The sequence below is a fragment of the Oncorhynchus gorbuscha genome, linkage group LG19, assembly GCF_021184085.1.
Source record: "Oncorhynchus gorbuscha isolate QuinsamMale2020 ecotype Even-year linkage group LG19, OgorEven_v1.0, whole genome shotgun sequence".
Lineage (NCBI taxonomy): Eukaryota > Metazoa > Chordata > Actinopteri > Salmoniformes > Salmonidae > Oncorhynchus > Oncorhynchus gorbuscha.
The window spans coordinates 53,963,531-53,987,181 of NC_060191.1; the positions used below are offsets into that span (position 1 = coordinate 53,963,531).

General features: G+C 42.4%; 3 protein-coding genes across 5 annotated transcripts; 1 reads left to right on the plus strand and 2 right to left on the minus strand.

The window, feature by feature from the left end:
* Nucleotides 1-1,095: 1,095 nt before the first annotated feature.
* Nucleotides 1,096-3,602, minus strand: LOC124005412 (40S ribosomal protein S25-like). Of its 2 annotated transcripts, XM_046314646.1 has the most exons (5): nt 3,539-3,602; nt 2,677-2,772; nt 2,375-2,558; nt 1,348-1,518; nt 1,096-1,160 (listed from the first exon to the last, which is right to left on the minus strand). In XM_046314646.1, the coding sequence occupies exons 1-4, from the start codon at nt 3,539-3,541 to the stop codon at nt 1,352-1,354; spliced, it is 450 nt and encodes a 149-aa protein (XP_046170602.1). In that variant the 5' UTR covers nt 3,542-3,602; the 3' UTR covers nt 1,096-1,160; nt 1,348-1,351. The 2 variants fall into 2 exon arrangements, with proteins under 2 accessions (XP_046170602.1, XP_046170601.1); XM_046314645.1 differs by having other exon boundaries at nt 1,096-1,518.
* Nucleotides 3,603-3,802: 200 nt separating this feature from the next.
* trappc4 (trafficking protein particle complex subunit 4) lies at nt 3,803-5,261 on the plus strand. Its single transcript, XM_046314644.1, has 5 exons — nt 3,803-4,017; nt 4,176-4,350; nt 4,474-4,577; nt 4,677-4,803; nt 4,906-5,261. The coding sequence occupies exons 1-5, from the start codon at nt 3,843-3,845 to the stop codon at nt 4,982-4,984; spliced, it is 660 nt and encodes a 219-aa protein (XP_046170600.1). The 5' UTR covers nt 3,803-3,842; the 3' UTR covers nt 4,985-5,261.
* Nucleotides 5,262-5,305: 44 nt separating this feature from the next.
* Nucleotides 5,306-23,555, minus strand: slc37a4a (solute carrier family 37 member 4a). 2 transcript variants are annotated; one of them, XM_046314642.1, is made up of 10 exons: nt 23,441-23,545; nt 12,170-12,215; nt 11,750-12,036; nt 11,293-11,525; nt 10,849-11,095; nt 10,431-10,589; nt 8,005-8,090; nt 7,803-7,916; nt 7,563-7,701; nt 5,306-5,883 (listed from the first exon to the last, which is right to left on the minus strand). In XM_046314642.1, exons 3-10 carry the CDS (start codon nt 11,895-11,897, stop codon nt 5,717-5,719), a joined length of 1,293 nt encoding a protein of 430 aa, XP_046170598.1. In that variant the 5' UTR covers nt 11,898-12,036; nt 12,170-12,215; nt 23,441-23,545; the 3' UTR covers nt 5,306-5,716. The 2 variants fall into 2 exon arrangements, with proteins under 2 accessions (XP_046170598.1, XP_046170599.1); XM_046314643.1 differs by lacking the exon at nt 12,170-12,215 and having other exon boundaries at nt 23,441-23,555.
* Between the last annotated feature and the right edge of the window lie 96 nt (nt 23,556-23,651).

Sequence of the window (23,651 nt, forward strand, 5' to 3'; positions counted from 1 at the left end):
ACAGCATCAATCAGTAGGCTACCCTGCAATTCACACATCCCTAACTCAAGCCCATAAACAGAGCTGTTTTAGTTCATGCCATTTAACAATAAATAACTTATTCCCTTCAGTGGCCTGTGGCAGCACTATACATACAGCCATCAGTTGTAGCCTCCAACATGGACAGAAGCGGAAATGTATTGGTCCCTCATATTGGACCCCCCCTTATTTGAACGGTTACAGTAGGGCTGAAAGGATCCCAGATAGCCCTACGAGAAATTTATTGGAAACAATCCACCTTATATGGAATGCAGTAACACGGGCTGTGCTTTGGCAAAGTGGGTGGGGTTATATCCTTCCTGTTTGGCCCTGTCCGGGGGTGTCCTCAGATGGGGCCAGTGTCTCCTGACCCCTCCCGTCTCAGCCTCCAGTATTTATGCTGCAGTAGTTTGTGTCGGGGGGCTAGGGTCAGTTTGTTATATCTGGAGTACTTCCCCTGTCCTATTCGGTGTCCTGTGTGAATCTAAGTGTGCGTTCTCTAATTCTCTCCTTTCTCTCAGAGGACCTGAGCCCTAGGACCATGCCCCAGGACTACCTGACATGATGACTCCTTGCTGTCCCCAGTCCACCTGGCCATGCTGCTGCTCCAGTTTCAACTGTTCTGCCTTACTATTATTCGATCATGCTGGTCATTTATGAACATTTGAACATCTTGGCCATGTTGTTATAATCTCCACCCGGCACAGCCAGAAGAGGACTGGCCACCCCACATAGCCTGGTTCCTCTCTAGGTTTCTTCCTAGGTTTTGGCCTTTCTAGGGAGTTTTTCTAGCCACCGTGCTTCTACACCTGCATTGCTTGCTGTTTGGGGTTTTAGGCTGGGTTTCTGTACAGCACTTTGAGATATCAGCTGATGTACGAAGGGCTATGTAAATCAAATTTGATTTGATGTCCTACTGAATGTAAAATGGGTGACAAAATTAACAAATGCCGTCTGGAGTTCTAAAGTCTCTTCAAAATGATGAGTCCACAGACAGCCATCCACTGTAGACTCCAACATGGAAGGAAACAGAAATGTATTGGTCCCTCAAAGAATATTAAAAGGAATACAAAAAAATGTATTTTCAGAATTTTATTCACCTTACATCACACATCTGAACGCAGGAATCACAAGAGCACAACCTGAAAACAAACATGGTTTTAGATGGGATTTTTAGCAGTAGTCCTCCAACATGCCCTGTTAACATGTTATGTGTTTACATTTATGCTAAAACATTAAAAATCAACAATGAATTGTAGTTGAGCGATCTTCAGTGATTTTTAATAGAATGTAGGCTAGTTCCAACAGGAGTACTAGCATACTGCATACCAGTTTATGCTTTCTCTTCCTTCTCTCCCTTCTCTGCCTTCGATGCCTTAGCTGCCTTCTCAGGCTTCTCTGGCTTGTCTGGAACCACAACACCACCCTCCTCCTCGGGACCCTTGGTGTTACGCGTGTAGATCACCTGCGATCTATGTTTTGACACCAACTTGATCATGCCTAGAGGGGGGCAGAATGGAACGTGTCAGTTATTTTGTACAGATATTGAAGTTCTATGGTCCCACATTACCAACTGACCCATTCACTGCCCTGACATGTTAAGACAATATCCACAAGACATGATCCTGAAAGAGCAGACATCAAGTTGCAGTGCCAGTCTTCATAGTCACTGATCAGAGCCAATGTTTACCAAAACGACAGTATCTTCAAAATCAAATGTTATTGATCACATATTTAGCAGGCATTATAGTGGGTGAAGCAAAATGCTGGCATCTTCTTCCCTTGAAGGAAGACTACTGCCGACTGGGGTTCAAAGTTGTTTTAAAGAGAACTGACGTGCATTAGAAAGTGTTCGCTTTGTAGTAACGCCAAAATATTTATTGTTTCATTTGGAAGGCAAGTGAGAAGAGTGTTAAACATGGGTATATGTACATGAGGATTAACACATTTTATTTTTTACATTGGCTCTGTGGCATACCCATATAGTCTGTGCCTTGTAGACTTACTGGGTTTCGCTGTAGCAAAGCTCAAAATGTAACCAGATATACATCCTCTCAGGAGACTGCCACAGAATGTAGCCTCCCAAAAAACTACACTATTGTAGAGATATGACAGAGCAGTGAACCAGGAAGGAATCCATGCAAAATGGTGCCTGCCTATTCTGACAAGCAATACTATCTGCACTTTTGATATTATGGCTCCAAAATAAAGCTAAATGTTGAAATGCTAGTTCAGTAACTGCTATACATACTTTTCTTACATTACAGTCAGATCTAGCTAACCAACTACTTCCCAATTTCACCAAATTCCCTGAGTGAACACCGGTTGGGAATCAGAGTAGGGTTCAGGGTTTTACCTTTGCTGAGCAGTTCCTGGAGGGCAGCCCTGGCCAGAGAGCCTCTGATCTTTAGCCTCTCTGACACGACTGCTGGTGTGATGAGCTTGTAGTTGGGCACTTCCTTGTTCAACTTTTCGTAGGTGGCCTTGTCGAAGAGGACCAGGTTGTTGAGCTTATCCCTCACCTTTCCCTTGGACCACTTCTGCTCAGGGGAAATGGAGAAGTTGATGATGTTGCTCACACTCCTGACAGTTAAACCATTATTACCCCCAAAGGAATATCTAAACTCCCACAAAAAAAGGATTGATACCAGGACATACCTTCTTTTTGGCTTTGCCTCCAGATTTATTGGCTGGATCCTTGTCCTTTTTGGACTTCCCAGAATCCTTCCCCTTCCCCTTGGCGTCCTTAGGAGGCTGTAATAATACAGATCGCAGTACCATTATCCAACTGATGCTGAATTAACCACCACACATTTCCCAAAACTAGTTAACGTTAGCTGGAAATGTTTCAGTGCACTAACAGACAACAGTAATCAGATGGTAGGTTAATAAAAAAGGTAACCACGAGTCCCTCAATTGGAATTGAACCAAATATGATGTTAATCTTTGAACATTTTAGTGTAACAAATGTAAAACGTTAGATAAGCCTAAGCCAACTAAATCAAAATCAAATTTTATTTATATAGCCCTTCGTACATCAGCTGATATCTCAAAGTGCTGTACAGAAACCCAGCCTAAAACCCCAAACAGCAAGCAATGTAGGTGTAGAAGCACTAACTAGGGCCTAGCTAACGTTACATGTTAAAAGCTAGCATGTTAACGTTAGTTAACAACCGGCTTCAGTTAGGCCAATAGTGTCTGCAGAGAACTGGCGTGCAGTTTGCATAATCTCATCAATTGATAGAGTTTGGTGGGAAATGTCGGCTTGAGATATCTACACATGTGGCCATGGTCGTCTGATCATACAGTGCACAATCAGCACTGCCAGCCGCATGTATCGTTAGCTAGCTACCAAGCATATCCAACTAGAATATATAACTGAGCCATTCCATCCACAACCACGGTCAGGACGAAGTATATTTTCCAACTACGCATCCTGATCTATTCAGACAGACATTTTCAGAGTCAAATGTTTTGTTCGCCATCGAATTTAAAGAAAAAACCACGCTAAAGACCTTACCATGATGTCCCACCGTCAAGATGTCGGAGTGAAAGGACGTTCAACCCGTGCACCAGCCACTAAGAGAACCCGTACATGCGGATGTTGAAGTACGGTACTGGGAAATGTAGTTATTTTTTACATTACTTGGTTTTAGAATTAATAATTAAAAGATCTGCGAAATAAATATAGATGCGATCTTAAACAAAAAACAATACGAATGAACACGCAGATAAAGTTACCTCTGTTGAAGATTGTATTTTATTTTGTCTGAAATATTTCCTGTCACCTGACAATTTCGTCAGCTGTGCAGAAAAAGGCAAAGATGGCGATATTCAGTGTGTATGTTGTAAATAAGGCTGGGGGATTAATTTACCAGTATGACAATTATGTACCGAGAGCAGAAGCAGAGAAAACATTCAGCTATCCTTTAGATTTGGTGTTAAAGATCCACGATGAGAAAGTTGTTGTATCATTTGGTCAACGCGATGGAATCCGAGGTACAGTAAGTTGTCAGCAACAGTCAACTGATCACATCAAGGCTTACAAAATGTATATAGTGATAACTGGTAATATGTCATGATTGGAACTCAAATGTTGCATTGTGCATGTTTATATTTATTGTTAACATTGTGCACGCATACTTCTATTAATTTAGTGGGCCATGCTTTACTGTCCATCAATGGAGTGGATGTCAACGGCAAGTTCACGGCGGATGGGAAGGAGATCATCGAATACTTGAAAGACTCAACAAACTATCCGGTGTCCATACGTTTCGGAAGGGCTCGCTTGAGTTCAAATGAAAAACTGATGTTGGCTTCAATGTTTCATTCGTAAGTAGTTGCAGTTCTCAAGTTATTACACCTGTCTGCTCTAATATGAATAAATAATTGATCTATGGTGACATAGGCGTTTGATGATGATCTTGCTGCATGTTGTATTGTACTCTTTCCTAGGTTGTTTGCTATTGGTTCACAGTTGTCCCCTGAAGTTGGCAGTTCAGGAATTGAGATGCTGGAGACAGATATGTTTAAACTGCACTGCTTTCAGACACTCACTGGTAAAGCCATGCATTCAAACACTGCTATCAGTCACTGTATGTGATGTCTACATGCAATTCTCGTTTTGAAAAACGAAATCTGACATCTTTTTATATCAGGTATAAAGTTCATTGTGCTGGCAGACCCCCGGCAGTCTGGCATTGACGCACTCCTCAGGAAGATTTACGAGATCTATTCAGACTTCGCCCTCAAGAACCCCTTCTACTCTCTTGAGATGCCTATCAGGTAACTGTCACATGGCAAATATCTGCCCTCTGTCTCTCGCATGAGTCAGCCAAGTCATTGATGAGCAACCCTGGTGAGATAGATTTTGCCCTCTTGTTACAGGTGTGAACTCTTTGATCAGAATTTGAAGGGTGCATTGGAGATAGCAGAGAAAGCTGCTAACTTTGGACCTGGATCTTGAGCAGAAACTAACCTGAAAAATGTGTATGAAGGCAAATCCAGAGTATCCATTGCTCCAGTTTCTTTTCTTTTTCTGCCAATCCATTGAATTGTGTTTGTTGTGACAGGGAGGCTATAGTACACTGCATATGGGTCAACATGTCTCCAAGCAGTGCTGATATTTCAGAACTAATGTTGAATAACTTGTATGAGAATATGCTATACTGGGATACAATGTAAATACTGAATGTTTTGTTTCTGTATATACTTTAAGAATAAACACCATAACATTTATCATCTCTAGTCTCTTTCCAATGTAATTATTTTTAGATTGAACTAAAACCACAAAGTAAGGTATTTTATTCAAGTCTTATATAGTCAAACACATTTCACCCATATGAGTACAGTGCCAATTTAAAAAGAGAGCAGTACATTTGACCATAAAGTGTCTTGGTTTCAAATGATCATATTGACACATTTTCAATACTTGAATCTTGGATCTGTTTATGCCATGAGCATTGAAAAGAGTTAACACAACATGGTTGATGTATTTGCATCTGAATACATCTTCAGTGAAAATAAATATTCCCTCGCTCAACTCCCATGTCTCACCATCTCTTAAAATAAGAATATACAGGACCATGTCTCCCGTCAATACAATTGAGCCTTTCTCAAATCAAAAACACTTAATAAATAAGAATGTACATTCTTATCCTAAATTTCCTACATTGACAGCAGAGAGTTGGTGTAGTGATCAGTCAGTCTTCTTGGGGATGTGACCCATCTTGGTTCTGATGTTCCGCAGCAGGAAAAAGCAGATGGTAGTGATGAGACAAGTCATCTCTGCTACCCAGAAGGCCATTTCCCAGCTGTGGTGCTTGGCGATGGTGCTGAACGGCAGTCCAGAGCAGAAGCCACCAACTGAACGATACAGGAATGTCAATTAGGCTGGTTCTCATAAATAGGATATACAGATTTAGTTGTTGAACTACACTACCGGTCAAAAGTTTTAGAACACCTAAGTCAAGGCTTTTATTTTCTACATTGTAGAATAATAGTGCACATTAAAACTGAAACAACACATATGGAATCATGCAGTAACCCAAAAAGTGTTAAATCAAAATATATTTTATATTTGAGATTCTTTAAATAGCCACCCTTTGCCTTGACAGCTTTGTACACTCTTTGCATTCTCTCAACCAGCTTCACCTGGAATACTTTTCCAACAGGAGTTCTCACATATGCTGAGCACTTGTTGGCTGCTTTTCCTTCAGTCTGCGGTCCATCTCATCACAAACCCTCTCAATTTGGTTGAGGTCGGGGGATTGTGGAGGCCAGGTCATCTGATGCAGCACTCCATTACTCTCCTTCTTGGTAAAATAGCCCTTACACAGCCTGGAGGTGTGTTGGGTCATTGTCCTGTTGAAAAACAAATGATAGTCCCACTAAGTGCATACCAGATGGGATGGCGTTTCGCTGCATAATGCTGCCGTAGCCATGCTGGTTAAGTGTACCTTGAATTCGAAATAAATCACTGACCATGTCACCAGGAAAGAACCCCCACACCATCACACCTCCTCCATGATTCACGGTGGGAACTACACATCCTTTCACCTACTCTGTGTCTCGCAAAGACACGGTGGTTGGAAACAAAACTATCTAATTTGGACTCCAGACCAAAGGACAAATTTCCACCGGTCTAATGTCCATTACTCGTGTTTCTTGGCCCAAACAAGTCTCTTCTTCTTATTGGTGTCCTTTAGTGGTTTCTTTGCAGCAATTTGACCATGAAGGCCTGATTCACAATGTCTCCTCTGAACAGTTGATGTTGAGATGCGTCTGTTACTTTAACTCTGTGAAGCATTTATTTGGGCTTGGAACTTAAACTTATCTTCCGCAGCAGAGATAACTGGGTCTTCCATTCCTGTGGCGGTCCTCAGAGCCAGTTTCATCATAGCACTTGATGGTTTTGGCGACTGCACTTGAAGAAACTTTAAAAGTTCTTGAAATTTTCCGGATTGACTGAGGTTCATGTCTTATTATGGACTGTCGTTTCTCTTTTCTTACTTGAGCTGTTGCCAAAATATGAACTTGGTATTTTATCAAATAGGGCTATCTTCTGTATACCCCCTACCTTGTCACAACACAACTGATTGGCTCAAACGCATTAAGGAGGAAAGAAATTCCACAAATTAACAGATGTGCCTTGCTAAAAGTTAATTGAAATGCATTCCAGGTGACTAACTCATGAAGCTGGTTGAGAGAATGCCAAGTGTGTGCAAAGCTGTCATCAAGGCAAAGGTTGGCTATTTGAAGAATCTCAAATATACTATATATTTTGATATGTTTAACACTTTTTTGGTTACTATATGATTCCAAATGTGTTATTTCATAGTTTTGATGTCTACTCTATTATTGTACAATGTAGAAAATAGTAAAAATAAAGAAAAACCCTTGAATGAGTAGGTGTTCTAAAACTTTTGACCGGTAGTGTACCTGTCTGGTACTGCTAGTAAAGCCAAGACACCAGAATACAATACAACAAAATGTGAGAAAAGCATTCATTAGAATTTGAGACAATTTGGTTGAGATAAACTTACTGTTGGCCATTAAGGCAACAATAGCATGTGACGTTCCACAATAGTTTGAAGGAGCACTCTCATTGGCTATCACGCCAAACAAGGCTATTGGTCCGTAAGATGAGAAGCCAAATGTAGCCCCCAAGAAGAGGATCCACATCTGAATTTATAAAATAAAAAACAAAGCATGAACTAACAAACAGACTAATAGTGTATTGGCTCTGAAAGGAGTTTTGATGGAACATGATGTGTTTACTATACCTTTGGGCTGTCTGGCGTGACAGTGATCCGGAATAGATACATGGAACCAAACATCCCAGCCATCATTGAGATCAAGAGAAAATGACGGGGGTTTCCATGGCTTTTCATGCCTTGCTGTACAAAAAGAAATACAGTACCTTACAAACACTGCAGTGATTTGAATAGAGCTCTGAATTAGTGTATGATGCCACTATAAACCCACTTGTGCCACAGCCTTGTCAGAGAAGTATCCTGCAGCTAAACTGCCCAACAGGCCTCCCACCTCTAGGGCACTCATGTAGGAACTGCCTGTGAAAAAGAGATGCATTCAGTCAAACCTAACAAGAGGCAGTTATTATTGAGTTATCAACCGCAGTCTACTGCATGCTGGTAAAACAGGCAGGTTAGCGTTTTTAGTCATGAATCTGCAGTGGTCACTAGCTGGCACTAGAGGTCGACCGATTTAATTTTTTATTTTTTATTTTACCTTTATTTAACCAGGCAAGTCAGTTAAGAACAAATTCTTATTTTCAATGACGGCCTGGGAACAGTGGGTTAACTGCCTGTTCAGGGGCAGAACGACAGATTTGTACCTTGTCAGCTCGGGGGTTTGAACTCGCAACCTTCCGGTTACTAGTCCAACACTCTAACCACTAGGCTACGCTGCCAATTAATCGGAATGGCCGATTAATTAGGGCTGATTTCAAGTTTTCACAACAATCGGTAATCGGTATTTTTGGACACCGATTTGCAATTATTTATTTTTTACACCTTTATTTAACTTGGCAAGTCAGTTAAGAACACATTCTTATTTTCAATGAGCAAGGGCAGCAAGAAGCCAAGGTAAGTTGCTAGCTAGCATTAAACTTACCTTATAAAAAACAATCCATACAATTAAACATAATCACTAGTTAACTACACATGGTTGATGATATTACTAGTTTATCTAGCATGTCCTGCATTGCATAAAATTGATGCGGTGCTTGTTAATTTCTCATCGAATCACAGCCTACTTCGACAAATGGGTGATGATTTAACAAGCGCATTTGCAAAAAAAGCACTGTCGTTGCACCAATGTGTACCTAACCATAAACATCAATGCATTTCTTTAAATTCAATACACAAGTATATATTTTTACACCTGCCTATTTAGTTAATATTGCCTGCTAACCTGAATTTCTTTTAACTAGGGAAATGATGTCACTTTTCTTGCGTTCCGTGCAAGCAGTCAGGGTATATGCAGCAGTTTGGGCCGCCTGGCTCGTTGCGAACTGTGTGAAGTCCATTTTTTCCTAACAAAGACCGTAGTTCATTTGACAGAATTGTACATAATTATGACATAACAGCAATATTTAGACTTATGGATGCCACCCATTAGATAAAATACGGAACGGTTCCGTATTTCACTGAAAGAATAAACTTTTTGTTTTCGAAATGATAGTTTACGGATTTTACCATATTAATTACCTAAGGCTTGTATTTCTGTGTGTTATTATGTTATAATTAAGTCAATGATTTGATATTTGATAGAGCAGTCTGACTGAGCGGTGGTAGGCAGCAGCAGGCTCGTAAGCATTCATTCAAACAGCACTTTGGTGCGTTTGCCAGCAGCTCTTCGCGTGCTTCAAGCATTGAGCTGTTTATGACTTCAAGCCTATCAACTCCCGCGATTAGGCTGGTGTAATCGATGTGAAATGGCTAGCTAGTTAGTGGGTTGCGCACTAATAGCGTTTCAATCGGTGACGTCACTCGCTCTGAGACCTTGAAGTAGTTGTTCCCTTTGCTCTGCAAGGGCCGCGGCTTTTGTGGAGCGATAGGTAACGATGCTTCGAGGGTGGCTGTTGTCAATGTGTTCCTGGTTCGAGGCGAGGAGAGGGACAGAAGCTATACTGTTACACTGGCAATACTAAAGTGCCTATAAGAACATTCAATAGTCAAAGGTATATGGAATACAAATGGTAGAGAGAGAAATAGTCCTATAATTCCTATAATAACTACAACCTAAAACTTCTTAGTTGGGAATATTGAAGACTCATGTTAAAAGGAACCACCAGCTTTCATATGTTCTCATGTTCTGAGCAAGGAAATTAAATGTTATCTTTTTTACATGGCACATATTGCACTTTTACTTTCTTCTCCAACACTTTGTTTTTGCATTACCTAAACCAAATTGAACATGTTTCATTATTTATTTGAGGCTAAATTGATATTATTGATGTATTATATTAAGTTAAAATAAGTGTTCATTCAGTATTGTTGTAATTGTCATTATTACAAAAAATAAAAATAAAAATAAAATAGTCCGATTAATCGGTATCGGCTTTTCTTTGGTCCTCCAATAATCGTTATCGGCATTGAAAAATCATAATCGGCCGACCTCTAGCTGGCACAGTCATAAAATCTGATTTTAAACATAACCTTAACGACACTGCTAACCCTAATGCCTAACCTAATCCCTAACCTTAAATTAATAACAAAAAGCACATTTTTGTTTCAATACATTTTTACAATATAGCCAATTTTTACATTGCAGCTGGCCTATCTAAGAGCAAATCACTGTTCTGCCTCCAGGATAAGACTCATGACAATACACGTTAACCTGCGTAAACAGAGGTAAAACGCAGGTCTTAATGTATCAGACTTCCATACCCATGAGTGTTGACTGGCCCTTGTCCTGGATGAGGAAGAGTTGGCCCCAGTCAGTGCAGGCTGTCTTCACCCCAAACACCACCAGGTAGCCCACAGACAGCAGCCACAGGTAGGGGGACAGGATGAACTCTTTGAAGGTGGTCTCATCACTGGATGAGCCTGGTAAGGGAGAGGGGTTTCAGTCACACTAGCACATCACTTAGAGTGTGCATGATCTTGAACTTGTTCACGCTAGAGTGTGAGGGAACACTGGGTGCAAAGTCCATTAACACAGAGTTTTACTGACCTTACACACAATTGCACATGCAGACAATCCACAAACAGCCATGCGTTCAAAATAAAACCTGTGCATGTCAGTCACACATATTTTGCAATGTTTCAACCACAGGACAAGAAGAGGTTAGCTCCCAGCTCTGACCTGCTTTGCCCTTCTTGGCCCCCCCAGTGTCTATGTTGGGCAAGCCCACGTCTTTGGGCTCATTCCTGATCAACAGCAGGCAGACGAAGGAGACCACACAACAGGAGAGGCCTGAGATGGACAGGGTCGTCCTCCAGCTGTAGCTCTGGGCCATCAACGTTGCAATAATGGGGCCTAAACTCCCAGCCAGGTTCATACTGCAGGACAGAATCGCCCACCACGTCCCAAACTGAGAGGGCTCGAACCACTGAGGAGCAGAAGGGAATGACATTTCATAATATCAGACTAGTGATGTGCTTCATGGCTTGACACGACTAGTATTGAATGGACAGGGATATACAACATGGTACTGACTGACCAGTATTTTAACAGTGCAGGCAATTGATTTATATGTGTCTGACAGCTTCATATCCAGTGGACTACAGTGTTACTTCCTGGTCCTACCTTGCGCAGCACCCTGCCACACGGGGGCCACCCCAGGCCCTGACCCAGGCCGTTGAGGAACCAGAGGCCAGAGAAAATGGCCACAGTAGAGGACCAGGAGAAGACCACATTGATGGCACCCACCATGAACAGGCCAATGGAGAAGAGCCAGCGGGCACTGATCTGATCTGACAACACACCGCTGATGAACTTGCTTATAGCATAGGCCAGAGACTGGCTACTAGTGATCATGCCTGAGGGATAGTGCACACAATACAGAGGCAGAACGCAATGTTTAATTGATTTTGGTACTAATATAAACATACACAAAGCATTAACTGATGTATCCCCATATGATCGTTCAATTAAACCAATCAGTCAGACCACTATCAGCAGTATCTAAACTTTAGATGTTAATTGTCATTAGGGACATGCAAGACAGAAAGAGAGGAAAAGACAATAGTGAGGCTTCTCTTACCCAGGTCATCTTTGTCCAGCTTGATCTCTTGCATGAGAGAGGGCATCACAAAGGAAAAGGTCTTCCTGTTGAAGTAGTACAGCGTATAGCCCACAAACATGGCCAGGAAAATGGTGGTGCGGTAATATCCATACCCTGCGGTTGCCATGGTGTTTGCAGTGCAGAAAAAAGTGCTAAATAATAGAGGATTATAAAACAAAACTACAGAGGAGTAGTTGTTCGAGTGTGAAATACTTCTGCCACCAGTGACTGAACTTTGGTGTCAGGATCCACGGTGCAGAGCAGAGCTGGTTAGAAGAAGGAGAGAGAGCTGTAATCAATAGTTGGGGTTAATGGTCAACTTCTTTACTCTAAGACTGATTTCCCCTGCCTTATCCGAGTTCTACAAGGGCCAAAGGGAAGATAATGGAATTGACCTACTCCGATGCTGTTATCTTCTGTAATTCTGCTTGTATTGTCCAACAGTCTGTAAAAAAAAATGAAAGACACTCCTGATTCTTATTATATACCTTTCACCCCCCTCTTGCTGATCCTGACTGTTCCTCCCTGCTGGTGTGCCTGGATGTTATTGAATGTTCTTAGTTAATGATTCATTGGAGAGTCCAATGGTGACTGCAAGCCCAGAGGGTGGATCCTCCTCAGCGCAGGGAGTGTGTGATGAGAGATGACCATCAGCACAAAACACAACCACATAATCACAGTGGGTTGGTTTGTGTGAAAATGCATCATTAGCTAGGTTTCCATCCAATTGGCAACATATTTTCATGCAAATAACACAAAGGAAATATGCGCATTTTCCCAACAGTGGTGTTTCCAAACTGACTTGTTGCAGATACAAATCTGTGCGCGATGACGTTGTGCACACAACATACACTTCTTCGCAACATTTGTTATGTACCTAATAAAAATCTAAAGTTCTGTGTGTTTCCATCACATTTTCGATAGCAAAATGTCCCTACTCTGGTCTTGGCACGTGCGCTCTAGCCAACAGCTCGCAGATACAGTGCGGGTAAACTAGTCTACATTATGAGAATATAGCGAGAATATTTGTATTTGTCGAACGGTAGTCAAGCATCGATCATCTGCGGGAATAGGCTACTGAGAATGTGGCAGTAACTCCAATCACTGAATTAAATATTAATCATATGTATATGAACTGAATATGCTTGTCAACAGCCAGTGATCATAATTATTTTATTTTTTAACCTGTAGCCTAATCTGATTGACTGTTACCGTCAATCTAATGATTTATAGCAATTGATCGTCAGTTGCGATAGAGCTTTGATAACTTCTAATTTAATTAATTTAACATGGCCATTAATAATTGCATAATAACAAGGCCACAACAATTCACCCAAAAGTTATAGGCTATTTATTCAATTGGTCTGCCAGCTGCAGGTAGGCTAAACAAGTGGAACAAATGGATTTGCAATGACTCCAGCGATATAGTTATTTCAACATATTTATTTTATCAAATGGTAGACTACAATGGTATAATATAAGTTATGGAACTCCCTGGCATGCTTCTGTTATGAGGACAAGTCCTCAATGAAACTGAAATTAAATGTGGAGAATGACACATTTGCATCTGTTGACCATCAAGTAGCCTACTAATTAAAAACATTTAATAAAGTTGCCAATATTGTGTTTCAATTTTGTAGTTCAGTAATTTTTGGGGTTGTCCCGCTTTACCAACCATAGCTACAGTTGAAGTCGATAGTTTACATACACTTAGGATGGAGTCATTAAAACTCATTTTTCAACCACTCCACAAATGTCTTGTTAACAAACTATAATTTTGGCAAGTTGGTTAGGACATCTATAATAATAATAATAATATGCCATTTAGCAGACGCTTTTATCCAAAGCGACTTACAGTCATGTGTGCATACATTCTACGTATGGTTGGTCCCGGGAATCGAACCCACTACCCTGGCGTTACAAGCGCCATGCTCTACCAACTGAGCTACAGAACCACTACTTACTTTGTGCATGACACAAGTAATTCTCCCAACAATTGTTTACAGACAGATTATTTAATTTTTATTTCACTGTATCACAATTCTAGTGGGTCAGAAGTTTACTACACTAAATTGACTGTGCCTTTAAACAGTTTAGAAAATCCCAGAAAATGTTGTAATGGCTTTAGAAGCTTCTGATAGGCTAATTGACATCACTTGAGTCAGCAACAGAACAACAGCAAAGGACCTTGTGAAGATGCTGGAGGAAACAGGTACAAAAGTATACATATCCACAGTAAAACAAGTCCTATATCGACATAACCTGAAAGGCCGCTCAGCAAAGAAGAAGCCACTGCTCCAAAACCGCCATAAAAAAGCCAGACTATGGTTTGCAACTGCACATGGAGACAAAGATCGTACTTTTTGGAGAAATGTCCTCTAGTTTGATGAAACAAAATAGAACTGTTTGGCCATAATGACCATCGTTATGTTTGGAGGAAAAAGGGGGAGGTTTGCAAGCCGAAGAACACCATCCCAACTGTGAAGCAAGGGGGTGGCAACATCATGTTGTGGGGTGCTTTGCTGCAGGAGGAACTGGTGCACTTCACAAGATAGATGGCATCATGAGGTAGGACAAATGTTGATATATTGAAGCAACATCAGTCATGAAGTTAAAGCTTGGTCGCAAATCAAATCAAATTTATTTATATAGCCCTTCGTACATCAGCTGATATCTCAAAGTGCTGTACAGAAACCCAGCCTAAAACCCCAAACAGCAAACAATGCAGGTGTAAAAGCACGGTGGCTAGGAAAAACTCCCTAGAAAGGCCAAAACCTAGGAAGAAACCTAGAGAGGAACCGGGCTATGTGGGGTGGCCAGTCCTCTTCTGGCTGTGCCGGGTAGAGATTATAACAGAACATGACCAAGATGTTCAAATGTTCATAAATGACCAGCATGGTCAAATAATAATAAGGCAGAACAGTTGAAACTGGAGCAGCAGCACAGTCAGGTGGACTGGGGACAGCAAGGAGCCATCATGTCAGGTAGTCCTGGGGCACGGTCCTAGGGCTCAGGTCCTCCGAGAGAGAGAAAGAAAGAGAGAATTAGAGAGAGCATATGTGGGGTGGCCAGTCCTCTTCTGGCTGTGCCGGGTGGAGATTATAACAGAACGTGGCCAAGATGTTCAAATGTTCATAAATGACCAGCATGGTTGAATAATAGTAAGGCAGAACAGTTGAAACTGGAGCAGGAGCATGGCCAGGTGGACTGGGGACAGCAAGGAGTCCTCATGTCAGGTAGTCCTGGGACATGGTCCTAGGGCCCAGGCCAGTTGAAACTGGAGCAAATGAGTCTTCCAAATGGATAATGACCCAAGCATACTTCCAAAGTTGTGGAAAAAATGGCTTAAGGAGAACAAAGTCAAGGTATTGAAGTGGCCATCATAAAGCCCTGACCTCAATCCCATAGAACATTTGTGGGCAGAATTGAAAAAGCATGTGCGAGCAAGGAGGCCTACAAACCTGACTCAGTTACACTAGCTCTATCAGGAGGAATGGGCCAAAGAGCAAAAACCAAGCCACGAGGTCAAAGGAATTGTTCGTAGAGCTCCGAGACAGGATTGTGTCTGGGGAAGGGTACCAAAAAAATTCTGCAGCATTGAACGTCCCAAAAAAATACAGTGGCCACCATCATTCTTACATGGAAGAAGTTTGGAACCACCAAGACTCTTCCTAGAGGTGGCCAGCCGGCCAAAGAAGGGCCTTGGTGAGGGAGGTGACCAAGAACCCAATGGTCACTCTGACTGACCTCCAGAGTTCCTCTGTGGAGATGGGAGAACCTTCCAGAAGGACAACCATCTCAGCAACACTCCACCAATCAGGCCTTTATGGTAGAGTGGCCAGATGGAAGCCACTCCTCAGATTAAGGCAAATGACAGCACACTTGGAGTGTGCAAAAAGGCACCTAAAGGACTCAAGTTTCTCTAGTCTGATGAAACCAAGATTGAACTCTTTGGCCTGAATGCAAAGCGTCAAGTCTGGAGGAAATCTGGCACCATCTCTATGGTGAAGCATGGTGGTGGCAGCATCATGCTGTGGGGATGTTTTTCAGCTGTAGGGATTGGGAGACTAGTCAGGATCGAGGGAAAGATGAAGGGAGCAAAGTACAGAGAGATCCTTGATGAAAACCTGCTCCAGAGTGCTCAGGACCTGACTGGGGGCGAAGTTTCACCTTCCATCAGTACAACGACCCTAAGCACACAGCCAAGAGAATGCGGGAATGGCTTTGGGACAAGTCTCTGAATGTCCTTGAGTGGCCCAGCCAGAGCCCGGACTTGAACCCGATCGAACATCTCTGGCGAGACCTGAAAATAGCTGTGCAGCGATGAGTTTGAGAGGATCTGCAGAGAATAGTGGGAGAAACTCCCTAGATACAGGTGTGTCAAGCTTGTAGCGTCATACCCAAGAAGACTCAAGGCTGTAATTGCTGCCAAAGGTGCTACAACAAAGTACTTGGTAAAGGGTCTGAATACTTATTCTAAAATATTTTTCCCCTTATCAATCTACACACAAAGAAATGAATAAAAAAATGAAATATCACATTTATATAAGGCTGTAACTTAACAAAATGTGGAAAAAGTCAAGGGGTCTGAATACTTTCCGAATGCACTGTATATCTATGAGCAAAATCTTTTTATATCGGTGTGTGTGCATGCATTTTGCAAAATTCTATATAAAAGTTTTACTGTGCCTTCAAAAAGTATTTATACACCTTGACTTGTTCCACATTTTGTTGTGTTACAGCTTGAATTCAACATGAATTAAATATATTTTATTGGCACCCATCTACACACAATTCCCATAATGACAAAGTGAAAACATGTTCACTTTTTGGCAAATTTATTTAAAATCAAATACATAAATATTTAATTTACCTAAGTATTCAGAATGAGTCACATGTTAGAATCACCTTTGGTAGCTATTACAGCTGTGAGTCTTTCTCAGTCATCATGTTATGGGTATGCTTGTCATCGGCAAGGACAAGGGAGTTTGTTAGGATAAAAGAAACGGAGCAGAGCTAAGCACAGGCAAAATCCTAGAGGAAAACCTTGGAGACAAATTCGCCTTTCAGCAGGACAATAACCTAAAACACAATGCCAAATATACACTGGAGTTTCTTACCAAGACTACATAAATCTTCCTGAGTGGCCTAGTTACAGTTAACTTAAATAGGCTTGAAAATCTATGGCAAGACTTGAAAATGGCTGTCTAGCAATGATGATCAACAACCAACTTGACAAGAGTGTGAAGAATTTCAAAAGAAAAATGTGCAAATATTGTACAATCTAGGTGTACAATGCTTTTAGAGACTTACTAGCCACCATCATACTAGAAAGTTTGAAGAGTGGTACTCAGTGATGTGTTGTGTTAGATTTGCCACAAACATAACACTTTTTATTCAGGACATAACGTTAATATCTTTGCCACATTTTTATCAGTTTTACTTTAGCGCCTTGTTGGAAACAGGATGCATGTTGTGGAATATTTGTATTCTGTACAGGCACCCTTATTTTCACTTTGTCATTTAGGTTAATATTGTGGAGTAACTACAATGTTGTTGATTCATTTTTATTTTATTTGTATTTTTTATTTCACCTTTATTTAACCAGGTAGGCTAGTTGAGAACAAGTTCTCATTTGCAACTGCGACCTGGCCAAGATAAAGCATAGCAGTGTGAACAGACAACACAGAGTTACACATGGAGTAAACAATTAACAAGTCAATAACACAGTAGAAAAAAATGGGCAGTCTATATACAATGTGTGCAAAAGGCATGAGGAGGTAGGCGAATAATACAATTTTGCAGATTAACACTGGAGTGATAAATGATCAGATGGTCATGTACAGGTAGAGATATTGGTGTGCAAAAGAGCAGAAAAGTAAATAAATAAAAAACAGTATAAAACAGTATGGGAATGAGGTAGGTGAAAATGGGTGGGCTATTTACCAATAGACTATGTACAGCTGCAGCGATCGGTTAGATGCTCGGATAGCTGATGTTTGAAGTTGGTGAGGGAGATAAAAGTCTCCAACTTCAGCGATTTTTGCAGTTCGTTCCAGTCACAGGCAGCAGAGTACTGGAACGAAAGGCGGCCAAAAGAGGTGTTGGCTTTAGGGATGATCAGTGAGATACACCTGCTGGAGCGCATGCTACGGATGGGTGTTGCCATCGTGACCAGTGAACTGAGATAAGGCGGAGCTTTACCTAGCATGGACTTGTAGATGACCTGGAGCCAGTGGGTCTGGCGACGAATATGTAGTGAGGGCCAGCCGACTAGAGCATACAAGTCGCAGAGGTGGGTGGTATAAGGTGCTTTAGTGACAAAACGGATGGCACTGTGATAGACTGCATCCAGTTTGCTGAGTAGAGTGTTGGAAGCCATTTTGTAGATGACATCGCCGAAGTCGAGGATCGGTAGGATAGTCAGTTTTACTAGGGTAAGCTTGGCGGCGTGAGTGAAGGAGGCTTTGTTGCAGAATAGAAAGCCGACTCTTGATTTGATTTTCGATTGGAGATGTTTGATGTGAGTCTGGAAGGAGAGTTTGCAGTCTAGCCAGACACCTAGGTACTTATAGATGTCCACATATTCAAGGTCGGAACCAACCAGGGTGGTGATGCTAGTCGGGCATGCGGGTGCAGGCAGCGATCGGTTGAAAAGCATGCATTTGGTTTTACTCGCGTTTAAGAGCAGTTGGAGGCCACGGCAGGAGTGCTTGTATGGCATTGAAGCTCGTTTGGAGGTTAGATAGCACAGTGTCCAATGACGGGCCGAAAGTATATAGAATGGTGTCGTCTGCGTAGAGGTGGATCAGGGAATCGCCCGCAGCAAGAGCAACATCATTGATATATACAGAGAAAAGAGTCAGCCCGAATATTGAACCCTGTGGCACCCCCATAGAGACTGCCAGAGGACCGGACAGCATGCCCTCCGATTTGACACACTGAACTCGGTCTGCAAAGTAATTGGTGAACCAGGCAAGGCAGTCATCCGAAAAACCGAGGCTATTGAGTCTGCCGATAAGAATATGGTGATTGACAGAGTCGAAAGCCTTGGCGAGGTCGATGAAGACGGCTGCACAGTACTGTCTTTTATCGATGGCGGTTATGATATCGTTTAGTACCTTGAGTGTGGCTGAGGTGCACCCGTGACCGGCTCGGAAACCAGATTGCACAGCGGAGAAGGTACGGTGGGATTCGAGATGGTCAGTGACCTGTTTGTTGACTTGGCTTTCGAAGACCTTAGATAGGCAGGGCAGGATGGATATAGGTCTATAACAGTTTGGGTCCAGGGTGTCTCCCCCTTTGAAGAGGGGGATGACTGCAGCAGCTTTCCAATCCTTGGGGATCTCAGACGATATGAAAGAGAGGTTGAACAGGCTGGTAATAGGGGTTGCGACAATGGCGGCAGATAGTTTCAGAAATAGAGGGTCCAGATTGTCAAGCCCAGCTGATTTGTACGGGTCCAGGTTTTGCAGCTCTTTCAGAACATCTGCTGTCTGGATTTGGGTAAAGGAGAACCTGGAGAGGCTTGGGCGAGGAGCTGCGGGGGGGGGGGGGGGGGGAGCTGTTGGCCGAGGTTGGAGTAGCCAGGCGGAAGGCATGGCCAGCCGTTGAGAAGTGCTTATTGAAGTTTTCGATAATCATGGATTTATCGGTGGAGACCGTGTTACCTAGCCTCAGTGCGTTGGGCAGCTGGGAGGAGGTGCTCTTGTTCTCCATGCACTTCACAGTGTCCCAGAACTTTTTGGAGTTGGAGCTACAGGATGCAAACTTCTGCCTGAAGAAGCTGGCCTTAGCTTTCCTGACTGACTGTGTGTATTGGTTCCTGACTTCCCTGAACAGTTGCATATCACGGGGGGCTATTCGATGCTATTGCAGTCCGCCACAGGATTCATCCTCAGTTTTCTCCTATCACAGGCATTCAGCTCTATAACTATTTTAACTGAGTTAGGAAGGATGCACAGTATTGACTGGGTGTACTGATACACCATAATTAATAACTTCACCATGCTCAAAGGGATATTCAATGTCTGATTGTTTTTTTACCCATCTACCAATAGGTGCCGTTCTTTGTGAAGCATTGGAAAACCTCCCTGGTCTTTGTGGTTGAATCTGTTTTTTAAATTCACTGCTCGACTGAAGCACCTTACAGATAATTGCATGTGTTGGGTACAGAGATGAGGTAGTCATTCAACAATTATGTTAAACACTGTTATTGCACAGAGTAATTTTTAGCAACTTATTATGTGACTTGTTAAGCACATTTTTACACCTGACCTGAATTTATTTAGGCTTGACATAACAAAGGGGTTGAGTACTTGTTGAATCAAGATTTATAGTTCTTATAGCCTTTAGCTGTACCTTTATCCTACTCCTCCTCTGTTCCTCTGGTGATGTAACTATAACATTTTCCGACAAGATTGAGCTGCCAAAGGGGACGGAGTTGCAATCTACTGCATAGACAGCCTGCAGAGTTCTATCATACTATCCAGGTCTGTGCCCAAACAATTCGAGCTTCTACTTCTAAAAATCCACCTTTCCAGAAACAAGTCTCTTATCGTTGTCGCTTGTTATAGACCACCTTCTGCCCCCAGCTGTGCCCTGGACACCATATGTGAATTGATTGCCCCCTATCTATCTTCACCTATGCTAGATGCCCTCAATCTCACACAAATTTTCAATGAACCTACCAGGTACAACCCCAAATCTGTAAATACGGGCACCCTCATAGATATCATCCTGACCAACTTGCCCTCTAAATACACCTCTGCTGTCTTCAACCAGGATCTCAGCAATCACTGCCTCATTGCCTGTGTCTGTAATGAATCTGTGGTCAAACAACCACCCCTCATCACTGTCAAACGCTTCCTTAAACACTTCAGCGGGCAGGCTTTTCTAATCGACCTCGCCAAGGTATCCTGGAAGGATATTGACCTAATTCCGTCAGTTGAGGTTGCCTGGTTATTCTTTAAAAGTGCTTTCCTCACCATCTTAAATAAGCATGCCCCATTAATAAAAAAAAACAGGAACAGATATAGCCCTTGGTTCACTCCAGACCTGACTGCCCTTGACCAGCACAAAAATATCCTGTGGCATACTGCATTAGAATCGAATAGCTGCCGCGATATGCAACTTTTCAGGGAAGTTAGGAACCAATATACACAGGCAGTTAGGAAAGCAAAGGCTAGCTTTTTCAAACAGAAATTTGCATCCCGTAGGACAAAATCCAAAAGGTTCTGGGACACTGTAAAGTCCATGGATAATAAGAGCACCTCCTTCCGGCTGCCCACTGCACTGGGGCTAGGAGACATTGTCACCACCGATAAATCTACTATAATTGAGAATTTCAACAACCTTTTTTCTATGGCTGGCCATGCTTTCCCCCTGGCTACCCCTACCCTGGTCAACAGCCCTGCACTCCACACAGCAACTCGCCCAAGCCTCCCCTATTTGTCCTTCACCCAAATTCAGGTAGCTGATGTTCTGAAAGAGTTGAAAAATCTGGACCCCTACATATCAGCTGGGCTTGACAATCTGACAATCTGGACCCTGTCTTTTAAAAATTATCCTCCGCAATTGTTGCAACCCCTATTTCTAGCCTGTTCAACCTCTCTTTCGTATCATCTGAGATCCACCAAAGATTGGAAAGCTGCCACGGTCACCCCCCTCTTCAAAGGGGGAGACACTCTCGACCCAAATTGCTACAGACCTATATCTATCCTACCCTGCCTTTCTAAGGTCTTCAAAAGCCAAGTTAACAAACAGATCACCGACCATTTCGAATCCCATCGTACCACCGTTATGCAATCTGGTTTCCGAGCTGTTTATGGGTGCATCTCAGCCACGCTCGAAGGTCCTAAACGATATCATAACCGCCATCGATAAAAGACAATACCGTGCAGCCGTATTCAGCGACCTGGCCAAGGCTTTCGACTCTGTCAATCACCACATTCTTATCGGCAGACTCAACAGCCTTGGATTCTCAAATGACTGCCTTCGCCCGGTTCACCAAATACTTCTCAGACAGAGTTCAGTGTGTCAAATCGGAGGGCCTGTTTTCCGAACCTCTGGCAGTCTCTATGGGGGTGCCACAGGGTTCAATTCTCAGACTTTTTTCTCTGTATACATCAATGATTTCGCTCTTGCTGCTGGTGATTCTCTGAACCACCTCTATGACACCATTCTGTATACTTCTGGCCCTTCTTTGGACACTGTGTTAACTAACCTCCAGATGAGCTTCAATGCCATACAACTCTTCATCTGTGGCCTCCAACTGCTCTTAAATACAAGTAAAACTAAATGCATGCTCTTCAACCGATCGCTGCCCCCACCTGCACGCCCGACTAGCATCACTACGCTGGACGGTTCTGACCTAGAATATGTGGACAACTACAAATACCTAGATTTCTGGCTAGACTGTAAACTCTCCTTCCAGACTCACATTAAGCATCTCCAATCCAAAATTAAATCTAGAATCGGGCTTCCTATTTCGCAAACAAGGCATCCTTCACTCATGCTGCCAAACATACCCTCGTAAAACTGACTATCCTGCCAATCCTAGACTTCGGCGATGTCCTTTACGAAATAGCCTGCAATACTCTACTCAGAAAACTGGATGTAGTCTATCACAGTGCCATCCGTTTTGTCACCAAATCCCCATATACTACCCACCACTGCGACCTGTATGCTCTCGTTGGCTGGCCATCGCTTCATATTCGTCGCCAAACCCACTGGCTCCAGGTCATCTATAAGTCTTTGCTAAGTAAAGCCCTGTCTTATCTCAACTCACTGGTCACCATAGCAGCACTCACCCGTAGCACCCGCTTCAGCAGGTATATTTCCCTGGTCACCCCCAAAGCCTATTCCTCCCTTGGCCGCCTTTCCTTCCAGTTCTCTGCTGCCAATGACTGGACCGAATTGTAAAAATCACTGAAGCTGGAGACTCATATCACCCTCACTAACTTTAAGCACCAGCTGTCAGAGCAGCTCACAGATCACTGCACCTGTACATTGCCCATCTGTAAATAGCCCATCCAATTACCTCATCCCCATATTGTCATTTATTTATTTTTTTACTCCTTTGCACCCCAATATCTCTACTTGCACATTCATCTTCTGCACATCCATCACTCCAGTGTTTCATTGCTAAATTGTTACTTCGCCACTACTGCCTTACCTCCCTAATCTTCTCATTTGCACACATATAGATTTTTTTCTGTTGTGTTATTGACTGTACATTTGCTTATTCCATGTGTAACTCTTTGTTGTTGTTTGTGTCGCACTGCTTTGCTTTATCTAGGCCAGGTCTCAGTTGTAAATGAGAACTTGTTCTCAACTGGCCTACCTGGTTAAATAAAGGTGAAATAAAATACATTTCAGCTTTTCATTTTTAAATAGTTTGTAAAACTTTTTTTTTTAATTAAAAAATGTATCCTACTTTGACATCATGGGGTATTGTGTGTATGCCAGTGACACAAAATCTAAATGTAATCGATTTTAAAATCAGGCTGGAGCACAACAAAATGTGGAAAAAGGCAAAGGGTGTGAATACTTTTCTGCTCTTTAACTGTCTCGTTAGTCCACGTTTCTTGTTAACATAAACTGCCTTCCACTCGTCTATGCAATGACATTACTTGAAGAAACATAGGAATAGACGTTGAATCGACTTACGTCTGTGCCCAGTGGGCTATTTCTTTCCATTTCTGTACACCAAGCCCGATATTCAAGTCAATGACCACGCTACCACAAACATGAACTTTCTTTCGAAAATGCCATGAACTATGATGTGTCATCATGACGGTGTGTTACATAGTTGCTGGGTTGTCTCGTTTGCAGAGATTAGGTACTTTGGCGCCACTTAGTGAGCACAAAGTGTGATGTA